At 39.4% G+C, this 20722-nt stretch overlaps 1 protein-coding gene across 1 annotated transcript in view; it reads right to left on the bottom strand.

Moving 5' to 3' along the window:
* atp9a (ATPase phospholipid transporting 9A) overlaps window positions 1–17275 on the bottom strand; it is a 35090-nt gene extending 17815 nt beyond the window's left edge. The window contains exons 1-17 of the mRNA XM_080899896.1: window positions 17104–17275; window positions 14614–14758; window positions 10985–11098; window positions 10679–10787; window positions 9602–9660; window positions 8634–8685; window positions 7553–7647; window positions 7173–7253; window positions 6257–6332; window positions 5735–5811; window positions 5346–5506; window positions 5102–5244; window positions 4387–4499; window positions 3509–3718; window positions 1159–1320; window positions 489–581; window positions 288–371 (exon numbers count right to left, since the gene is read on the bottom strand). Coding sequence (XP_080756022.1) covers window positions 288–371; window positions 489–581; window positions 1159–1320; window positions 3509–3718; window positions 4387–4499; window positions 5102–5244; window positions 5346–5506; window positions 5735–5811; window positions 6257–6332; window positions 7173–7253; window positions 7553–7647; window positions 8634–8685; window positions 9602–9660; window positions 10679–10787; window positions 10985–11098; window positions 14614–14758; window positions 17104–17171 — 1842 coding nt within the window. The 5' untranslated portion in view covers window positions 17172–17275. The remainder of the gene's footprint in view (window positions 1–287; window positions 372–488; window positions 582–1158; window positions 1321–3508; window positions 3719–4386; window positions 4500–5101; window positions 5245–5345; window positions 5507–5734; window positions 5812–6256; window positions 6333–7172; window positions 7254–7552; window positions 7648–8633; window positions 8686–9601; window positions 9661–10678; window positions 10788–10984; window positions 11099–14613; window positions 14759–17103) is intronic.
* Between the last annotated feature and the right edge of the window lie 3447 nt (window positions 17276–20722).

The raw sequence follows: 20722 nt of genomic DNA, 5'->3' as shown, positions 1-20722 counted from the left end.
AGGACACACTTTGACATTTAGAAATGCTGAACATGTCTCCTCCAAATATCAATATCATGTGTAATGCTTGTCAGTCGACAGATGCTTAATGTAACTTGAGCATGTTTTACTATCACACTGTTGAAACTGTAATGGTTTTACTAGACAGGGACCAAACAATGCATGTATAACAACGCTCGTAAACCTAAGCACACTTCAACAGCCCCATCTTCTCATACTTGAATCTGAAACCCAACTCTGAGCTCTGTCTTAGATTGCTGTAGGTCAATTTCATGGAGGGCTGTTACCTCAAAATCCTGATACTGCTCCTCTGTCAGCGACTTTTTGGAAACCACGAGGACTCTCAGACCTTCCCTCGCCATGTTCCCACACTAGAAAACACAGACAACATCTGCATGTGATCTAAAAGTTTGTGATTTACTATTAACAGGAATAAAATCAGTGTCATCAGGTATGCGGCATGACTCGTGGGAAACATAGAAACATACCTCCTCCTCCAGCCAGTCGTTATACTGGACGATGCCTGACATCACCACATCGGCACCTTTCATGTAGAAAGTGATCTCTCCTGTTGATTCATCCTAGAAAAACATTGATTTGTGCTTTATCATGTGCAAACGGTACATAAAATTGTATTTAATATTTGGTACAATGATTACCCAGCCGTGCTTCTCGCAGGGGGATTTCTACTCAGCGTGCACAAGCCAAAGTGCACGTGCGCCATTCTATTATTTAGTGTTGCCTAGAAATTCATAACTTATTTTGGTATCCACAAGAGAGTTTAAAAGTGTTTGAAAATATTATCAGGAGGAAGTCAACTTTAAAAATCCCTGGCTTCCTGAGCAATATCCCAGCCAGCAATAATAAAGTTAGTCATCCGACTTAGTCAGAGGTCACAAGGTGAGGTTTTTCTCAGATTATACACTTTAGCACAAATCTGTTTTTCGTTTGTTTTCCTTGTTAAAGTCAGCACCAAGCAAGAATCAACATCATAGCAACAACCACTGACCTACATTGACTGTAATTGAAAGTAATTTCTAAGCAATAGAGATGTGAGGAAATCAGTACATTTCCTTTGTATCAAAATATATTGAGCAAGATGGACAGCAGCCACTACTAACACTAACAACTAGTAATAATATTAATTTTGGCACTCACTCTGACTATAATTCCCATCCTTTTGCTCTCATAAGTGAAGGGAAATATCTGAAGGATTGTGAAGTTCAGTATTTGGCCAGTAGGGGTCCGCAGCTGCATGGATGACTGGTCTCTTCCTACAAGTGTAAGGCCGACGCTCTCAGTCCACTGCACCAGCGACACCTATCAAAAGCACAGTGTAAAGGCTTTAGTGAGCGGTCATTAAAATGCACAACTGACACTAAATATATATAGAGCACAATAAGAAGGCAAAATATGTAGCTTTTAGCTAATAACACATATTTCTACCAAATAAAATATTATCATCATTCAAGAACCCATTAAGAGAAAGTGACCTCTGCCTGGGTCATTTTATTATTTTCATGGCAAAAGCATTGTCAATATAATGTTCCATTACTTGAATTACACAGAAAACAGCGAAGGCCACTTTGAAGTAGACTGTCAGAGAACATCAATAGCTCAAGCATTTTCAGCACTTAAGACTATTGATTGAAAAACTGGGAAGATGTCCATTTCTTAACTGAAAATATAGTTTCTGCTTGTTCCTTTCTGAAGGACACAACAGACGACATCCATTAATACAATAGAAGCATGTGTGCGGGGGTGGTGTGTGTGTGTGTGTGTGTGTGTGGGGAGAGAGAATGAGGGGAGATGGCATTGCCCAATAACTTCCAGACTAGAAACCAGATCACATTCCCAATTCATCATCCATCTTCTGCCAGGACGAACAGCAGAGAAGCCAAACAGATGCAGATAAGAGACAATAAGGGAGACTGCTCTGCTCCTACAACAACTTTAAAATCACAGATTCTGGGATACCAAAATTACTTATTTTGGAAATATGCACCACATAGCCTAAAAATGTCTGACCAGAAACACTTTAGCGTCATCAAAGCTCTGACTACTGAAGTGTTTGTCATACAGGTTGGGAAGTATGAAGATTATGCTTAGTCAGAGTCTAGAAATAGTCACTGTGGAGGAATTTTGGGATCGGGTGTCTGCCACAACAGCACTACCTTATAACAGAAGCATCTGAGTTAGCGGCCCATTTGTAACTGGACTGAATAATGCTTGACCCAGATGGCTTGACTCACAAACACCACATGGCTGACATGTTCTTTATGAGCCAGAAAGCAAAGTGATTCAGATTTCACTCCTCGTTGAACCAAACCATACAAACGAACATTTGTTAAAATTTTAATAAATGTTGAACAAAAAAAAACAAAGAAAAAAAAAACCTACTTTCATCTGCATGCGGATGGTGGCAAACTGTCAGTTTACATTACAGTAGTAGAAACCATACATTTAACAGTCACTGACATTGCATCTAATGTGCTCACACACAAAACCAGATCTATAAATAAGACTTCCTGAAAGCTGTTGCAAAGCAAACTGAATCTGCCTCGATTGTATCAAACTGACTGAATGCAACTTTCAGGTCTCAGCAACTCAAAGCCAACTGTTTTATCCATTGTGACCTAAAACAATAAAACGGCTCCATTTCCTACCAACAACGCAAACCACCGACGCCAGACTTTTTTCTTTTTTCTTTTCTGGTGACCACCACATAGTGTATTGGGTGCTATTAAAATGCAAAAAAAAAAAAAAAAAAAAAAGGAAACTCAGAGGGGGCTAAGTGCAATGGGCTGAGGAGCACATTAAGGAAATCCGTATTTACATGGCAGGAAATGGATCGAGTCGAAGTCCACAGCCTTTTTCCTGACGTTCAAAAGAATTCATACTGATCAAGGACATCAGTGTGGACTGCATTTCTGTGAGACTCTCCCTATTCAAGAAATACAGACACTCTTGTAATGGCCTTGACCAAAAACACAAACCTACGCATCTTATATGCTTAGAAATCTGCTTCCCTGTTTTGCTCTTGGTCTTAGGTTTGGGTAGAGTAACTACATTTTAAACATTTCAAACTGAAACATCAAAAAATAAGAGTTCAGCTTTATATATTAACATATATCATCTGATGAATGAATAATAAAGGTCTAATCACACTTTCAACTTCAGCACGTTGATATGAAAACAGTCTTTTAGAGTCATCATTTGTGTACGGATCAAAGTGAGGTGTCCTGCAGGTTTTACATGTGTCCTTGATCCAACACAGCTGATTCAAATGGCTAAATTACCTCCTCAACATGTCTTGAAGTTCTCCAGAGGCTTAGTAATGAACTAATCGTTTGATTCAGGTGTGTTGACCCAGGGTGAGATCTAAAACCTGCAGTACACCGGCCCTCGAGGCCTGGAGTTGGACACCCCTGTTTTACACAATAATAATGTGCATATCATTATATGCCTTATAGGTTTTTATAAAACAGCATTTTCTTGGACTGGATACCTCATCTGGGCTGGATGCCTGGTAGACTCTGCAAGTGTCTTCGTAGTGCTGCTCGGCCTCGGCCTGGTCCGTCACGCCATTGGACTCGTACACGGGTGTTACGTTGTGCACCAGGGCGATGGCCTTCACAGCCTCGTGAACTCTACTGCTGATGGTTTTTCGAACCTTAGTGGCTGCTGGAGCCCTGGAGGCTGGAAGGTCATGGGTGGGCTGAAGAGAATTAGAGAAGGTACTGTTAGTGCAAGAAGAACAAAGAATATAAACGTTTTAACAGACTTCTTTTATGTGAGTCTTTCACTGTTGCCAGCTGTCAAGAGAGGGGAAGTATTCTAGCCAACAGAGCTAATTATCAGTACTGTCAACTTAAAAAAAAAAGATCAAAAAACCATGGGCCACTAGTGAGAGTTTGTGAGGAAGCTGCATTAACACTTGAAATGTTTCACAGACTGAGGAACTAGCTTCTTCATTTCAACAGTTTCCATTATTGCTATGTTAGCAGCCTGTAAACATAACCAGATGTGTAGAGTAAATATGAACTATTTGCTTCTGCATTGTGAATTTGCTATTTTTAGAAGGCTGCATGTTCTCAGGGTTAATGATGGTGTCATTAAAGGAGTCCGGTCAGTGCTTCGCTTGTGGGCTAATCCTGTTTCCTGCTCTACTAACCTCTGGTGTCAAGAGGGATAAAGAATGTCATTTGAGGTCAGGAAGCATTCAGCTGAACAATAATCACAAACTAATACATTTTGTAAAAAAAAAATTGCTTTTTTAATCCTTTCAAGAGCTTTTTAAATTTGAATCTCTTCTTCTGAATACTGGGACACAGTTTGCTCAATTTAGTCACTTTTTCTTCTTAAGATACACATAACACCTTTCACCTGCGTGTAGGCACTGAACACATGGCTCTGTACTTCATCCATTGAGTCCATCCCATATGCCACAGTTCCAAGATGGAGCCGTCTGAACACCATTTCATTTTGGGTAAGAGTTCCTGTTGAAAGTTACATTACAGACATTTAAACAGTAAAAGTTATCACGCTTGACAGCACAAATTATGACCCTATTGTAGAGATTCAATTATCTAACTAACAAACAACAATCAGTCACCTGTAACAGCCACATATGGTGACCAGAAAAATGCCAGAAGCATTTGACACTACACACAACCTCCGTATCCTCACACTTACTTTAAAAGCATTTCTGCCAGTATATCAAAAAGACTTCAGGGGACTTACACATACATTAGTGTGACCTGAAGACCCCACTGGCCTTATCGCTCTCTGGATGTGGAAATGGCCGATCATTTTATTAGGCATGAGGGCTGTAAATCTGACGAGTAACACCTCCTGCCTGTGGAGGTTCACTGGTGGAGGTGTTATGCTCTAAAGGTGTGTATAGATGAGAGACTTTGATTTTTTATGATTTAAAGGTCCTGTAAGTCTCAGGGAGCAAGAAACCCACCGCATAGCAACGCTGCAGGGTAGGAAACAGCTAAACTCTGTCTTACAGAATACCTCCTAGGAAAATCCTCACCACTTTATCCTCTCGTGTTACTGCTCAACTAGGTCAACAAAAAACGGTATGCTAGGTTACCCGTTTTGTCAGTCAGCAGGTAGGAGATCCGTCCGAGCTGTTCAGGTATGGTGCTTGCCCTCACCACTGTCCCAGGGATCTTTGAGTCTTTCTTAATCATCCAACTGAAAACCATCTTTCCCATATCCAGATTTACACGCAAACTGCATCAGATAAAACAAGGAAGCACGCAATTTTTCATTCCTCACATGTAAATATAACATAGCACTGCAGATGCCATTAAAAAAAGAGCGTTAAGTCGGACCTAATGGGCACAATGTGGGAGAAGAGCAGCAGGAAGCGAAAGATTTGCAGGTACCAACGGCCGGCGAAGTGCTGGAGGGCCACCATGACCAGTGACACCACAACCAGGGCTCCAAACAGGATTTTAGTCAAACAGTTCACCTCTAGGTCAAACAAACCAACCTATAAGAGAAGCAAACATAAAGCATCTACTTACTGTAAATATAAAAGATCTGTGTACTGACAAAATGCAAATGTAAATAAGTGAAGCAACAAATTAATTTATCTGAATAATTAAGTTAAATCCAATCACACATATACTGTATAAAAAAAACACATACTAGGAAAAACACCTTCATGCAATTAAATGATCAGACTTCTGTCTTCCAGCTCTGGCTTACACTACTGTACCTTGTGCCTAGGGTTGGAGGTGTTCATGACACTGCGCAGCTCCTTGCCTGTGTAAATCACGACCCCCACCACTGTGCCTGGAGTAAGTGAGGCAGAGACAAAAAAAAGACCAAAAAAAACGGCCTCAGGGCAATATAGTAAAGGTACAACATAAAACACAGCATGTCAGGAAGACGTTTTCCAGACTTATAATCTTGACATGAATAGATTTTTCCAAATGAAGAATGACATTTTGAATGGAGGACGCAGATTTCTAATTGCTTAATGAACAACACATGCTTGTGCCGGTTAAAGTGGATTCACTCTCCCACAGACGAAGCACACTTTCTTTACAATTATAGTTAGCGGTGCCTCTGCTTTTTTAGAAAGGGCTACCTCATTGGGCTTTTTTCCAGAGTGTAGATTTGATTAGATACACCATCAAATCAACAGCTATGAAGGATCAGTGCTTTAGTGAACACGCAGGTCCTGGTTACTTGGATATTAACAGCTTTATAGATGCACCACCAGTCAGATATTTACCAGAGGCAATAACAGTGCTCGCCCACAGGGTGTTTTCAATGCTGAGGCTTTCATTAACTGGTGGGTCTCCATCTTCCTGTAACAGTTGATACAACAGACATGCAGAATGATTACTAAGGACAGAAACCAGCTCGTCTCTGCTTCTCCTAATTGAGCCACAGATAACCTATTAATCGGTTTTATCATTCAATGTTTTAGTAGTCAGCTGAGACTGAAGAAGTCACTTGGATGAGTGACGAAATATTTCTCCCACAAAACGCTACGTCAGATGAACAGAATCAACTTTTGGAGATTTACTTACCTGGATGATTGAGCATGCATCAAGACATTAGAACATATAACACAGCAAGCGCTAGGGAGTTAAATTTGGACTCTTTTACTTGTTGGGGTGTGCTATATGTTAAGAGTTTTGCAGGATTTCAACTTTTTATCGATGTAGCTGAGTGATTGTTGCGGTGGGGTCCTCAAACGCTTTAAGGAAACTCATTTTTAAGTCTGATCTAATATCTATTCAACCATTTATCAAATTCAGGATTGCTGAAACTGGAGCCTAATCCAGCTATCACTGGGCGACAGGCGAGGTACAATCTGGAGAGGTCACTATTGTATCACAGCTCCTGATCTAAAATAAGACATTCAACAACTTAAAAGTGTCACTTTCACAGTTTTTATAGATGAAACCAATAAATTGTGTTCTATAAGACAACAATTGAGAGCACAAATACACTTCAATGAGCATCTTTCTTTCTGCATGCTTCTGTTGAGGGGTATTTAACAACACTGATATCACTGTACTCAGTTCAGCACGGTTTCTGTTACAGCTCGAGCATAAAAGTGACAAAGACTCAGATGTTGGAGATGAGATTAACATGTCTGAAGGGAGATTAGGGTTCAGCGTAACAATGCAACCACTTACCCTGGTAAAGGTTCCGATAAAGTTGTGGATATCAATGTTTGGCTCTTCTGCATACACGTATGATCTGATTTGGAGAAGGTCCTGTGAGAGATTAGACAACATGACTTAAAATTACCTGAAGAAGAAAAGAAAAGGCTTTACAAGTCCTACATGGTGCAGAACATTGTACATGCAACAATTATTAATGAATTTAATGTTTAGATTGCATACTTAACTTAGCATGTAGTGGCTAAATAAAAGACTTGTTTCTCTCAGTTCAAATTACTCTTGTATTTATTAGTTGTTATAAAAAAAAAGAAAAAGAGAAACAACAACAGGGCAAACATTCAGTTTCCAGTCGAATCGTTACTGCCAGCCTCCATCTACAGTTTACAACTCACGCCAGCAGTTGGTAGTCTCTGCGTGCAGGCCACTGGGAGGCGTAGTTTCCAGTCCGTCTCTCCATCAAGCTGGTCAGTCCGCAGGAAACAGGAGCCTGGAAAAGAGAGGACAAGAGCTGCTACTGACGCCATATGAAAACAGTCACCTCTAGGGGGCAACAACAGAAAGGTTTTTATTTCAAAGAAGGAAACTCATAAGCTCCATTATTGATCACTTCACTGCCTACAGCAGATTATCAACCATACTGAAGGCTAGACTGCGAGTTCATCATATTCTCATCTTTTCTAATAAACATCAATTTTTTAAGTTAATGTTATGTGTGAATTTATTTTAACATGGGGTCACAGATGAACACTGACTACTGGGAACAGGATTGAGCAGTTTATTGCTGTTGGGGTAGAAGTGGAAGCGTCTACCAGACCCCTTCCCCCCCACTGGCCAGCATGAGTCATCCTGCCCAAAACTCTAAATCCTATCCTAGGCCCTTCATAATTGACCTAATGGCCTCCACATGGAATGGGAGATAACCGAGCACTATTTCCAGTAAAACAAAGTTGATGTTTTTCTTCCCCCAACAGGAAGACGCAACAACAACAAGCATGTAGCGTTTCTTTCTTAGTCACATTTGGATTTCTAGGCTATAAATAAAACAGCAGCAGCCTGTGCATTTCAATTTAAACCGCCTTAGTCAATGTTTGGTGTCATCTCCCACAAATGATACACTAATCCATATTTGATTATTCAGATGAGGGATCTTCCCCTCTTGTCTTCTTTTTGTTCTTTGCATTTGATTTTTTTTTGTGTCCCTTGATTTTCCTTTTCATTATCTTCTCATTTGAAAGACAAAATTAGTCAGAGACAAAGATGAAAATCAAACAATGTTTTGTCTATGTGGCCGTGGCAACTCGCCACAATAACTTTGAGTGATAACTTAGTAGTGGTCACGGTTCCGATTTATACAATGTAGGACTTCCTGTCGCAGCTCAGGGCTAATCCCTGCACCTCAGCGCCTTTTTAAACAACTCATTTCCCCAGCCGGCCTGTTGTGGATATATGGATGAATGACCGGCAGATGTTTACCATTTCTTTCAGAGGTCCTTAGAAAGATCATGTCAGCAGGAACACGCTGGTTCTACAAAGAAAGGCAGAAAGAAAAAAAATGGCGTGAACCTTACATCCTGATTCTATACTTTCCTTCTACCTCCTTATGCTCTTGTGACTTTTTTTCACTTCATGTGCCACATTACCAACAGTCAGTCAGTCAAAAATATTAAGCCCCTCAGCAAATCATTCTGTCATGGCCCTAAAAGGACCCAAGCCAGCTTTTACACTCAGCCTGACCCGGCCATTTCACTCAAGATATTACACATTAAATTCACATGACCGCTTTGGCAAAATCTAACTGTTTAGATTTAGTTCACGTGATTAATAGCAGTTTAACAAAGCAAGTCGCATGGCTTTTCAAAGTGAGATTTATTTGAAAACTTTTGCCATCACCTCCACCGATGACTTTGTGAATTGTAACCCAGATGACTCGGAATCACTCGGTCATATTAGCAAAATGTGTAGGACAACATGTGTGACCTTTCCCTCAACTGCACTTAATGAGTGATTCAGAGAGAAGCCCTCCGCTGGAAACTGAAGACAGAACGCGCTTCTCACATTTCATGTACAAAGACCTCAGGGACTCCAGTCTGTCCGCGAGGGGAGCAACACAGCAGATCCAAAACTCACACAGATATCGAACTAGAAACTATAAATGAAATCTCGAGATAAAACTAAAGCGCTTAATTGAATTTGTATTTCAGATCTAATTAAAAGGCATTTCATGTTCACATATGCCACGCGCGCATCGAGTCTGACAGGCCGACACTCAGCATTGATCACAAGATTACAAAATCTTTACTAACTCTTTTCACCTCAGTCACCAGCGGAGCACAGAAGATTAACAACCCCCTCATTACTAGCTGTCATATAAACGGTAACTTGACAGGTCTAAAAAGCAAAACTATTCACAGATGTGGATGAAAAAAAAAACTTCAACAAACCTTTTCCACAATTATTAGATCACCAACTTGAATGCCGCTGCTTTTAACCTTCACAGTGCCTGAAATACAGAAGAAAACATAAAGTTAAGTGTTTGGCAAGTTTGAATGTTGATTAAAGTCTCACATACACAAAGCTATTTGAAACTTTTACGTGAGTCATGTAGTTAAGAATTTAAATGGAATCTAGACCACCCAACATTTAGATTTTTGTCTTAAAAGTTTCCCTAATTATAAGCTAGTGAGAGAATGTGGTATTTTTTCAGCAAATATGTCTTCACAAAACCCAGACCTCTGGGCGAATTGCATGGCTCACTAGTCACCTGAGTGAATCTGGGAAAGTAAGTCTCCATGAAGATTTGAAAGAATGCTGGGGGAGTTGAGCCTTTTCTTTCATTCCACTTGGAATGAACGGCAAAATTGTTTGGAAGAGATCACTGACCCTTGAACTCTGCCGTGACCTCTGAGCTTTGCATATGTAAGACATTAAAGCACATTAATATCGCTATGCATTCGGGTTCATGGAACTTTACTCTACAAATGCATTTTACATTTTACACGCTAACACAAAAAAGACCTATTCGGTAACACTTCACACCACAGCTTTTAGCAGAAAAGCATTAAGTGATGAAATGTTCTAGATGGTTTTGACTGATCATATGGCAATATCTCATGCACGTGTATTCATAAACATACAATTTAAAGGAACTTAGACAAAATAACTGCAACCAGTACACCGAGTTCTGACACCATAAAGTTTCTATAAACCACAAAATATGCAGAGGGGCTGCCACCATGGAGGCAACCAGTCATTGTGTTTATGGGTAAAACAAGCTGCCACATCAAAGAGGCAAAGTGATGGAAACCACAAGAGGTCCCATGCTTTTTATTGCTGGTAGCACTTTATACCAAGGCCTCTTATGTACACTTTTACATCTCTGCTTTGAATTACCCACCATTTCCCCCAGCCCCAATAAGTTTTAACAGGACCAACCTCCTACAGTTAATAGACATGTTTGCTAAGAAAACAAAAATGCAACACAGAAATCGACGCAGGTAAAACCTGCTTTCAGTTCTTACCTCTTGTTGAAAGCTTGCTGTAAATCTGAGAGTTCACTTCTTTGTCTCGAAGGTAGCACCTAATTTCTTCAATTGCCTCTCGCATGATGGTAATGATCAAAACAAGACCCTGGAGAGTGACAAGTCACAGTGAAAAAGTAACTAATAAAGTTTATGTGAGTGCTGCAACCGTGGAAGTGAAAAGAAATAGCTAAACCTTAATTTTCAGCAAAAGTACATTTTAAAAAAGCATTGAAGAGGAACACAAATAATGGAAAATGAAGCTGATTGACCTTAATGATTAACAGTAAGTGAAATGCCACATACCAGAGGGACCCAGTAGGTGTAGAGAGCACCTAAGCGTAACTCCTCGACAAATTGAGAGCAGGCCAAAAGCAAAAAGTACAAGTTGAAGAAGTACTTGAACTGATTGAACAGCACCTGAGAACAAAAAGGCAAAGGATCAAGAGTGAAATATTCACAGTTTCGCAAAGCAATGTGCATATGGAGGCTGTTGTTGAATATACACGATTTTCAGTTTCTGGCTTTCCCACAAAGAATAATAACCAGGACTGTGACAAACAGAATTCCAAGTATTATTTTAAGTAGGGTTTAGGAGCTTCATGGTGTAGTACACATTTGCCTAGCAAGCAAAAAATCCCTAGTTGGATCCCGAGAGGAGGCACAAATCCCCCGGGGGCTGCATTAGGAAGGGCATCTAGTGTAAAAATCTGCTAAAATGCTGCTCAGATATGAGGACCTCTTGTGAATAAGGGAGTAGATAAAAGCAGCTTTCATATTAAATAGGGTTTAATTTACCCAAAAATAACATGTGCTGCCATTTCCCAGAAAACAAAACAAAACAGGAAAATGCTCACTCACTGCCTCAACCATACACCAATGTCACAACCTTCCCCCTCAAAAGTCTACTTTCCTGCTTGACAGTATGTGACTTAATAGAGAATTTATTTGTCATCTGATCATCAATGAAAATGCCTTTGAGTATGCCTGAAGGATTTTTTTTGTAGTTTCTTTCCGTTATCTTTAGTTTTGTGTAACAAGTATAATATGTTATTTAAAACAAATCTGTTTTCACTGCAGTTCCTCTAATGACCACTTGAGGCTGGCTACAAAAGCGAGTCATTTCCCATCTTAAAAATTACATTACAAAGTACGTTTACAAGCTTGAACAAAAACTGGTTATGGTCTCAACCAGTAGCTTTTCCTCCATAACAAATGTGTGCTGCATGAATCTTTTAATAACACATCCATATTGGATGCTGCTAAGTCTTAAAATCCCAGCTGTGGAGTCTTTGATTGTCAAGTGTGCCCACACAAGCAGCTATAGCTGATTGCTGTCTCCTTGGCCTCATCTCAGTTAATTCACTGAGCAGAACCTCACTTCTACTTTTAACAGGATTTTCTGGCAAACACTATGAGCTGCTTTGTCATACAGCTTATCCAGTAAGTTTGTGATTCAGCTTTGTTGAGCGATACCCTTGTATTTTATCGGTCTTCTACTTTTATAAATCATCAGGTATCTGCATCAGTACTTTTTACTCATCCAGTTTACAAATGCAGCACTTAGCACTCCACCCTCTCTTGCAAACATGATGATTTTTAGCCTTAGAAAACGACAATGGGCGCATCCAAAACACTAAAAATAAGGCCTCAAAATGTGGACTCGCCACCAATTAGGTGACGTCACGGACGCTGGATTCATCTTTCACTATTACTGACATGCAGCACCCAGCAAGACATTGTTCTCTCTAACGGAAATGCTCTCTTGGTTGAGATGACGATGCAATCTGAGTATACCAGAGCATAGGAAGACCACTAGCTGTGAGTTTGCTGGCCTATTATCTTCAGTAGTCTTCCTTTGCCATAAATTGGGACAGTCAGACATCACCTGGATCTTTTCCACATAGCTGGCAGGTTAAAAAGCATTGAATGTCTGACCGTTTGTGTAATTACACGAATATTACCTCTGTCCGAGAATGTCTAGAACAGCCTGGAGATGCAGTAGAAACAGCTAAAGGCTTGCCTTTTAGGAAATGCAACGACACAGAGTTGAAAGTGGCAAAAATAGCAGTTTAACTGGCAATATGTTAACACGCTAAATTAATAAAGAATGAAAATGATCTGACACTGCAATTGTATCCTTTTGAGTGAATTAAAAATCAAAGTTAAAAGATGTTAATCTAGAACTAAAAACACCACAATTAACTGCAACATTGTCCACATTTACACACAATATTCGAAAAAACCAACTACAGACGTAGCATTGCAGCAAATCTGGCAGCATCTATAGGTGTATAATTTCACAGCTCATATAAGCATCTCACGCACCCTTACTAAAGAAGTACACTTTTCAGTTAGGCGTACAAATCTTTTCATGAACCAACAGATATGGAGCAATGTGCAAACACATATGGCTACTTTTCATCTGCCAGCGTCAGTCTAAAATTCAACACACACACTACAGCTTTGCTCAGTTTCATTACCATCAGCGTGTGAGATTACTACCAGAAAAACTTTTCCTCTAAGAGGAAAGCACATGAGCAACAAATATGTTTTAAATATGATCTAGAGAAAAGAAGTTCTTCACATGAACCAAAGTAAATAAAAAGCATCTTGATTTGCAATGCAAAAAGGCTTTGCTCTTGTCTTTTGCTTTACAAACAAATCTGAGCTACTTTCAACGTCTGACTCCATAAGCAAAAATAAGATCTTAAGACAACTGAATGCCTGGAAAACAAATGCATATGTAAATAAGTTAGGGAAAATACAAAAATCAAAGGCACATAGCTCGGTAACTGCCTTCCATGCAATATCCAACCAAAGTCACATCTGTCACGCAATATCAAGAAAGTGCTTGTATAAGACCTGGTGCTGCGCAGGCGCTGGTCAGCTGGTAGCTGAAACTATGATGCATCTCTCATTCATTCGAATATGCAACATTGTACTGTTTAAAAATGGCAAATTATCTCTTTATACTACTTAGATGCAATCGGAATAAAGTAATTAATATTGAATTCACAAACCAAGCCCGTCCTGCATATCAGGGCTAAGACCGCACAAACAGTGCATCTCTCATATCCTCACATGTATCATCCAATGTTTTGGGTTAGGTTTAGTGTAAGCATAAAGACAGACTACAGTACTCTTATAGCAGGGGTGCCCAATCCCGGTCCTCGAGAGCTACCGTCCTGCAGCTTTTAGATGCATCCTTGTTCCCACACACCTGAATCAAATGAATGGCTTGTTATCAGGCCTTTGCCAAACATGATGGCATGCTGAAGAGATCAAACCATTTGATTCAGCTGTGTTGGAGTAGGGATGCATCTAAAAGCTGCAGGATAGTAGCTCTCGAGGACCGGGATTGGGCACCCCTGTCTTATAGGAAACTAAAGAACCAAAAAAGCACTTGTCATTCATAAGGACCTGACCTTATCTGGAGATGCATCACTCGGTCACTTTCTTTATAGTCAGCTGTTTTTATAAAACAAACACTTCACTATTTTCTGCTTTTTTTTTATTGCTTACTCCTGTAAAAGTGACTTTTGGTTGATTAACAAAACATGACATTAAATACTCACAGTTGGTTATGGTGGATGAACCCAGATTACACCCTACTCTATTTAGTGTTTTTATTAATACTGTCATTTTTCAACCAATGCTAAAAATAACTACTAGCTGCAGGCCAAACTAAACCAAACCTGATACTCTGAAGAAGGATAATTTGAAATGAGCATCAATGCCTTGCATACTTACATTACAAGCAACCAACAGGGAGGATTTAAAAAATATCAATTAAGACAGACATATCCTATGATGCTCTGAAAATGTGCCGCTCAAACAGACAGTGAATCATGACCAGGAGGAAAGAGCTGGATGACGGCTTCGGGGGGTTAAACAAAGGGCAGGTGAAGCGGTGACCTTTGACTGGCACTAACCCCAGGCAGGAAGGTGAAGAAGTTGTACTTCTGGTTGTTAATGACATTCCTGGGGTACCTCTGCTCCCTTTTTTCTGGGTGGCCGAGCCACACGGTGCGGGGACGGAAGTCACCCATGCCACAGCATCTCGACCACGGGCAGCACCTGAGAGGAGGAGGAGATGGAAGACACAAGTAACACTTCACATTTAATTCCAGTGTTTGATTCTGTAGTAAGGATGCAAAGACAAAGACTATTATGTGACGAAAAGACAATTAATATTTGGGAAGTATTTGAATTCACTCTCCACACCCTGAGAGAGCTGCATTGAGGTAACCCTAATGAATTTCCTCTCACATCTTCTTGTTAATGTGTTGCTTATTGTAGCCAAATCCCACAGCGCACACTGCACTGAGCTACAGACCCATGACCAAAGGTGTCTGGAAAGATCATGCCCTGAAAAATAAATATTAACTTTATCTTGGAAAAGCTGGTCACTCCCTTCAGACTAAGAAAACAAAGCATTTCGTAAAATCCAACGAACAGCTCAGTGGCTTTGCGATTAATAATTGAACCTAACTGTAAACAACATATTTGACTTTTATGGCAGATGACTCAAGTCTTAGATGCCAACAATATCCTGTCTGCCAGGCCTGACAAATTAAAAGAAAAACATCATAGCACCGTAGCAATAATTCAACAACCCTGCAGTGATAATATTTACGTCACTTGGAACCAAGTAGACCCCCTCATACTTGCAGACATAGAAAGAATAAACATGGAAAGCATAACACAGGCCATTAATCTGACTTTGGTGCAATGGCAATTCAAACCCACCCATCCAGACAATTTAAATTGTATTTGTTATGCAATACTGTGTTTCCTAATTAACTGTTTAGAGTAGTATCAGGCATATATAATGAGCAGTCATTATGCTAACCTGTGAAAAGTAGCTAAAACACCCAAGCTGACATATTCAAAATGTTCTCCCTTATGTTAATGAGTGTTACATGTACGTGTTATCAAAATACAGGTTAGTACTGTATATCAACTGATTATTTTTCTAATGCTTTTTAGTCTTTCTGTATAATTCTATATTTACATCAACCGTTAGAGTGGCTGTTTATTCACTAATAAATGGGACACCTAAATGTGGACTGTTATCAGCAATGAGATGACCTTTCCTGATGTCGGCTGCCATGTTTATCCGTTGTGCTGGATGAACTATGTGCCGGAACAAAGTTCAAAGATAGCGTGATGGAGAGATGAAAGACTTATATTAATTATTTTTTCTCATATTATTTTTTAACCTTTTTTCACAAATGGGGGAAACAAACAATCCGCCCAATCCCGAATTTTTAATACAAATTAATTGTGTAAGTGATTTATACAGAGCTCTCCCACTCCATCAGTGTTTTTATAAAGACCCACTCGACCTCCTGAGACACAGCACCGACTAGTTTGTTGATATCTTTAATTAAAAAATTACTAAGGAGCTTTACAAAGAAAGTCATGATCCACCTTTGCTTAAAGGCTCTAGATTATTTAGTTAATGGAAAACAACAAAATCTCTTTATGTAACATAATCTCAAAAACACAGAGCTCATAAACAACGAGAAGCTGATAGGTATAATGTTTTGGGCATCCACTGGAATGTGTGTGAATGTTAGACAGAAAGCAAATGAAACTAAAACCTCAATCATTTTACTTTATTACACCAAATCCAACGTATACGTGTTTCTTTGATATCATTAAAGACTTATGCAAGGCCCTCAAATGTCTTATTCAAGTGTGCTATACAAATAAACCCTCGCCTTGGCATGCCTCACTCTGTAGGAGGCAAAGAAAGTGCACTGGCTGCACTAATGGTCACTATATATCACACTGCCAGCTAGAAATCATACACCCATCATCCTTGTATATATGCAGGCCTTTATTTCTGCAACATCATAGCTCGTTCGAGGATCTTGGGTCTTTATAACAGGAGGTGACATCACCATGGCAGCCTGATCAGTCTGCTGGAAGCATTTCAGCACTGTGTCTCTCCACTTTCTCCATCATTATTTCTTAGGCCTGCCCCTTTTTGTGGTGGTCAAATAACACTACAGAGGATCACTTCGTCCGTATGTAAAAATTAGGGGCAGAATGTATTTAAATCAGGGCAGACAGCCTGAACTTAATGTCAGGCGAGCAAATATTGACAATGGGCGTTAATATGCACTTGCTACTGCAACCCCGGAACAAGGATGTGTCCGGCTAACATTAGCCGTTTCAAAGCTACAATGAATAGCTACATCATATTTATTAGTACATCTACGGGCTGCTCGTCCTTATGTTTCCCTCCGTACTGATATATTTTACCCAGAAAGCTGCTTAGCTGGTTTCTGAGACAATGTCGACGCGCTCCTGTAAACACTTTAACCGCTACAGTGACAGCAGGAGATGCGACGAGCGAAGCACGTAAACAAATGGCTTCACAGTGATAATACCGAGCTGTATAACGCCCTTACCCATTTCTGTGTTTACTGTCGTGTCTTTTCGGTCGCCTCACGGGTTGTAGAGGGATATTGTCGGTCATTCCTGCAGCCCCTTGTCGCGGGTGGAAGCTGGAAGGAGTCCGCTTGGCTGTGGAGCTGCTGGGCGGAGGCTTCCCTGAGTGACAGCTGGGACAGGGCTACACCAAGCAAACCAATCTTCCACTGGAGTACTATACCACACTCGTGTCATTAATAATTACTTATTGTATTATTTTTTTCAAATAAGGTGTTTTAGTTTTAATAGTATAGTACTAGTAATAGTATTTTTTTTTTCAATGGGGTGGCACAGGAAAGACCAAAAACGAACGAGACACAGTGAGGAGTACAGGAAATCCAGGACACATTACATTAGAAATAAATACAGTAAAAAATATATATATTTTAAAGAAAATCGAGAGAGACAAAAAATTTTAGCAAACAGTTATCAAGTGAAATTTGGCACTAAAAAGTTTAAATAGCTGAATTAAGTGTCATAGATTTTATTTGACATTAAAATAAACAAGCTGTTGAATTTCATACAGTATTTCTGGACTGTCTTGACTGAGGAGTCTTCTCTTTTTAATCAAAAATTATTGGCTTTATTATTAACTCTTCCAACCCCTTGTTTTTTCCTTTTTCATTATTTCTGTCATTTTTCTGACATGTTGATAGGACCATCTCAAGGACTGCTGCTCTGATACTCAGCTGTACAATATCTTTTACTTGATAAATGTTTATATGTTTATTAAAATGTTATCGTTTTAATTTCAATGCTACCTGATGACCGCAAAGCCTGCAGCAAAGCAGCCCCAAACCATGTTGTTCTCTCCACTGTGCTTTACAGTTGGGGTATGGTTTGGGTGACAGTAAGGCTTTTCTCCAAACACAGGTTTGTGCAGTTTTTATGACCCATATTTGCTAGCACTATTCTTATTCAGCATGGTTCTTAAGACTAGAGTGGTAATGATTTGTTTTTCACTAATTTCAGCATCTTTCCAAAATACCCACAAACAATCTGAGTAGAAAGTGATGTGATCTGATAGACTGTAATGTGATTAACACATATCGCTCAATCCATCCATCTATGGCAGAAGGCCATTTCCCTGAGCCTGGTTCTAAGAGGTTTCTTCCTGTCAAAAGCGTTTCTCTGTATTATTGTAGGGTCTTTACCTTACAATAAAAACCACCTCGAGGCATCTGTTGTTGTGATTTGGCATTATGTAAATAAAACTGAATCGAACCCATCCATCCTTCCATCCAGGCGTCCAATATTAAAACACACCCCAGTGTAATGCAGTCAAATGGGCCAGTCATCAGCCTATTGGGGCATTTTTGAGCACATTAGAAGAGATCTCATAAGACTGTAAAGTGCTTATTTAAAAAGGCTTGAGCAAGGACAAAAGGGTAAACTTAAACGACTGTAGCAAATTGTAAAATTTGTATAATGAGTTTAACCTACAGCAATTAAATTTGCATCCCACAACTTTGACCTCAGCCTGTGACAGAGAAAGAGTCGATTGAAAAAATGATGCGAAAAGGCAGCCACTATGAAAGCATCTATCGTGCGTCATGTTTCAGATATACGCATAAAACATTGCACTATCTTTGTATCTTTTTGTTGTCTGTAATGCTGCTTCCTTAACCACAAGGCTTTTCCCAGCAGGTAGCTCTGCATGTTTTGATTTGGCAGATTTTTACACTAGATGTGCTTCCTGACACATCCCCAAAGGGATTTGTGTATCCTCAAACTGGGGAGCTTTTGCTTGGTAGGGTGAATGTGTAAACCACAACACTACAGAGCCATCTTTTTGTTAGCCCTTACAAAATCTAAAATGATATTGCATAAAAGGTACTATTAAAATGAGCTGACATGCAAACAACTCTCAACAAAGACATCTGACGGTTATGATTGCCATTCTGTATTTTTGCATTACAGGTTTCTCTGTATATCTGCTCACTCTGTTTGCCTGGAACTACTTTGTATTCCATAGGGAGACTTATGCAAACTAATGGATCATTTCAAAATTCCTCAGGAAGAGGCCACTGTGCTGATTACCAAAAATGGACGATTGGATACCACGCTTCAGTTGGGGATGCAAATAGTTTTTCGTTGAGAATGCAAACTGGCAAAGGATTAATAGCTCCTGTTGGGAAATGAGAATTTAGAAAAAGAAAAGAAAATTTCCAGTAGTTATTGAAGGGTGAATTTATGTAAATAAGGGATTTTATGTACATTCAAACAAGCCTGTGTAGCCATAAATATTAGCCTAGAGGTCTGGCTAGCACAATGCTGTCTAGTCTTAAGGCTTTTTAAAAATGTATTTATTTATTTTCATCGCTAAAGTTCGATGATCTTTGAAGTAATGACAGGAGGAATGTTGAAAAAGTCACCCTGATTTTATTTTTCAAAAATCAGAAAACATTTATGTGAAGGAAACCTTTGGGGAAAAAAAAAAAAAAAAAAAAAAAAAAAAAGAAGAAATATTTACACTGTAAACGGATCAAACTGGCTCAACATTACTTGAACTGTAGAGACAACTTGAAAGCAGTTTCTGACATGGTTGCTAAAGAAAGGCACAACTTGGCAAATGCATATCAATAAGGAATGTACAGCAGGGACCTACAAAGCACTTGGACCATTCTGAGTTGTGTAAAGTGTCAGACATACATTCATTACTGTTCAACTCAGCAGGTTGAGAGTGAGAAATCTTATCGCATTATCGGAAAAACTAAACTAAACTAAACAATGTACCCAGAAACGTACAGAGCATTGCATTGAGTGTAAGGGGCATGTGGGACAACTAAAATCTAAGAGAGGTAGAACTTACCCCTAAACTCAAGCACTGTGTAATATAAATAAATTAATCATGCTACAAGTTGTATATTACCGTAAACAGCTGTTTGTTACAGGAAGGAAATACACATACAAATGTTGGCTTGACCTCTTCCCCTTTTAGCCAGTACAATTAAGCAGTGATGTAAATGTATCTATACAATGTAAATGAAACTAAAACCTTAAATAAAGTGCAGGCATGAGAACATTAAGCATGGGATAGCCTTCAGAGCTCAGCCAACAAAATTTTACTCCGTAGTTGTAGAAGTGGACTACGTGGGTGTAAAAAATGATTTTAGTAAGCTGACAAAGATGTGATATACATGCCATGTCACAACACAATATCTCAAGTCAAACAGCACCTTTGTTACAACCAGATGGTGCCATGAAATCAGACTAGGCACTTGGAAAAGGGTACAAGTTATCAACTACTGTATCCTGGCGCCAGTGCAACCAAAATTCAGCTATGACTGAACTGTTGCACTTTGAGAGATTTTTGCATTGCCCATTACATTAATCTGATCAGAACGCCTCTTCAATTACAGACAAGCTAATAACATTTACCACTACAAATATGTACAATATCATGTAACCTATGGCACACAACAGGAGGGGGAAGTAGTATGGACACATGTGGTCAAATACGTCATTATTTCTGACTCATCAGGCTGGCACGTTCAGGTTATTTTCCTATTAAAGTCAAAATCCTTCAAAAGTATCAAGGAGACAGTCTTGAATTAAAGCAGTTTCAAGTAAGTTATACATTCAATTTCTGGAGAG

This window comes from Rhamphochromis sp. 'chilingali', assembly GCF_963969265.1.
Source record: "Rhamphochromis sp. 'chilingali' genome assembly, chromosome: 12".
Taxonomy (NCBI): Eukaryota; Metazoa; Chordata; class Actinopteri; order Cichliformes; family Cichlidae; genus Rhamphochromis; species Rhamphochromis sp. 'chilingali'.
The sequence above is the reverse complement of the archived record's forward strand: the minus strand, read 5'-3'. Positions and strand labels throughout refer to the sequence as shown.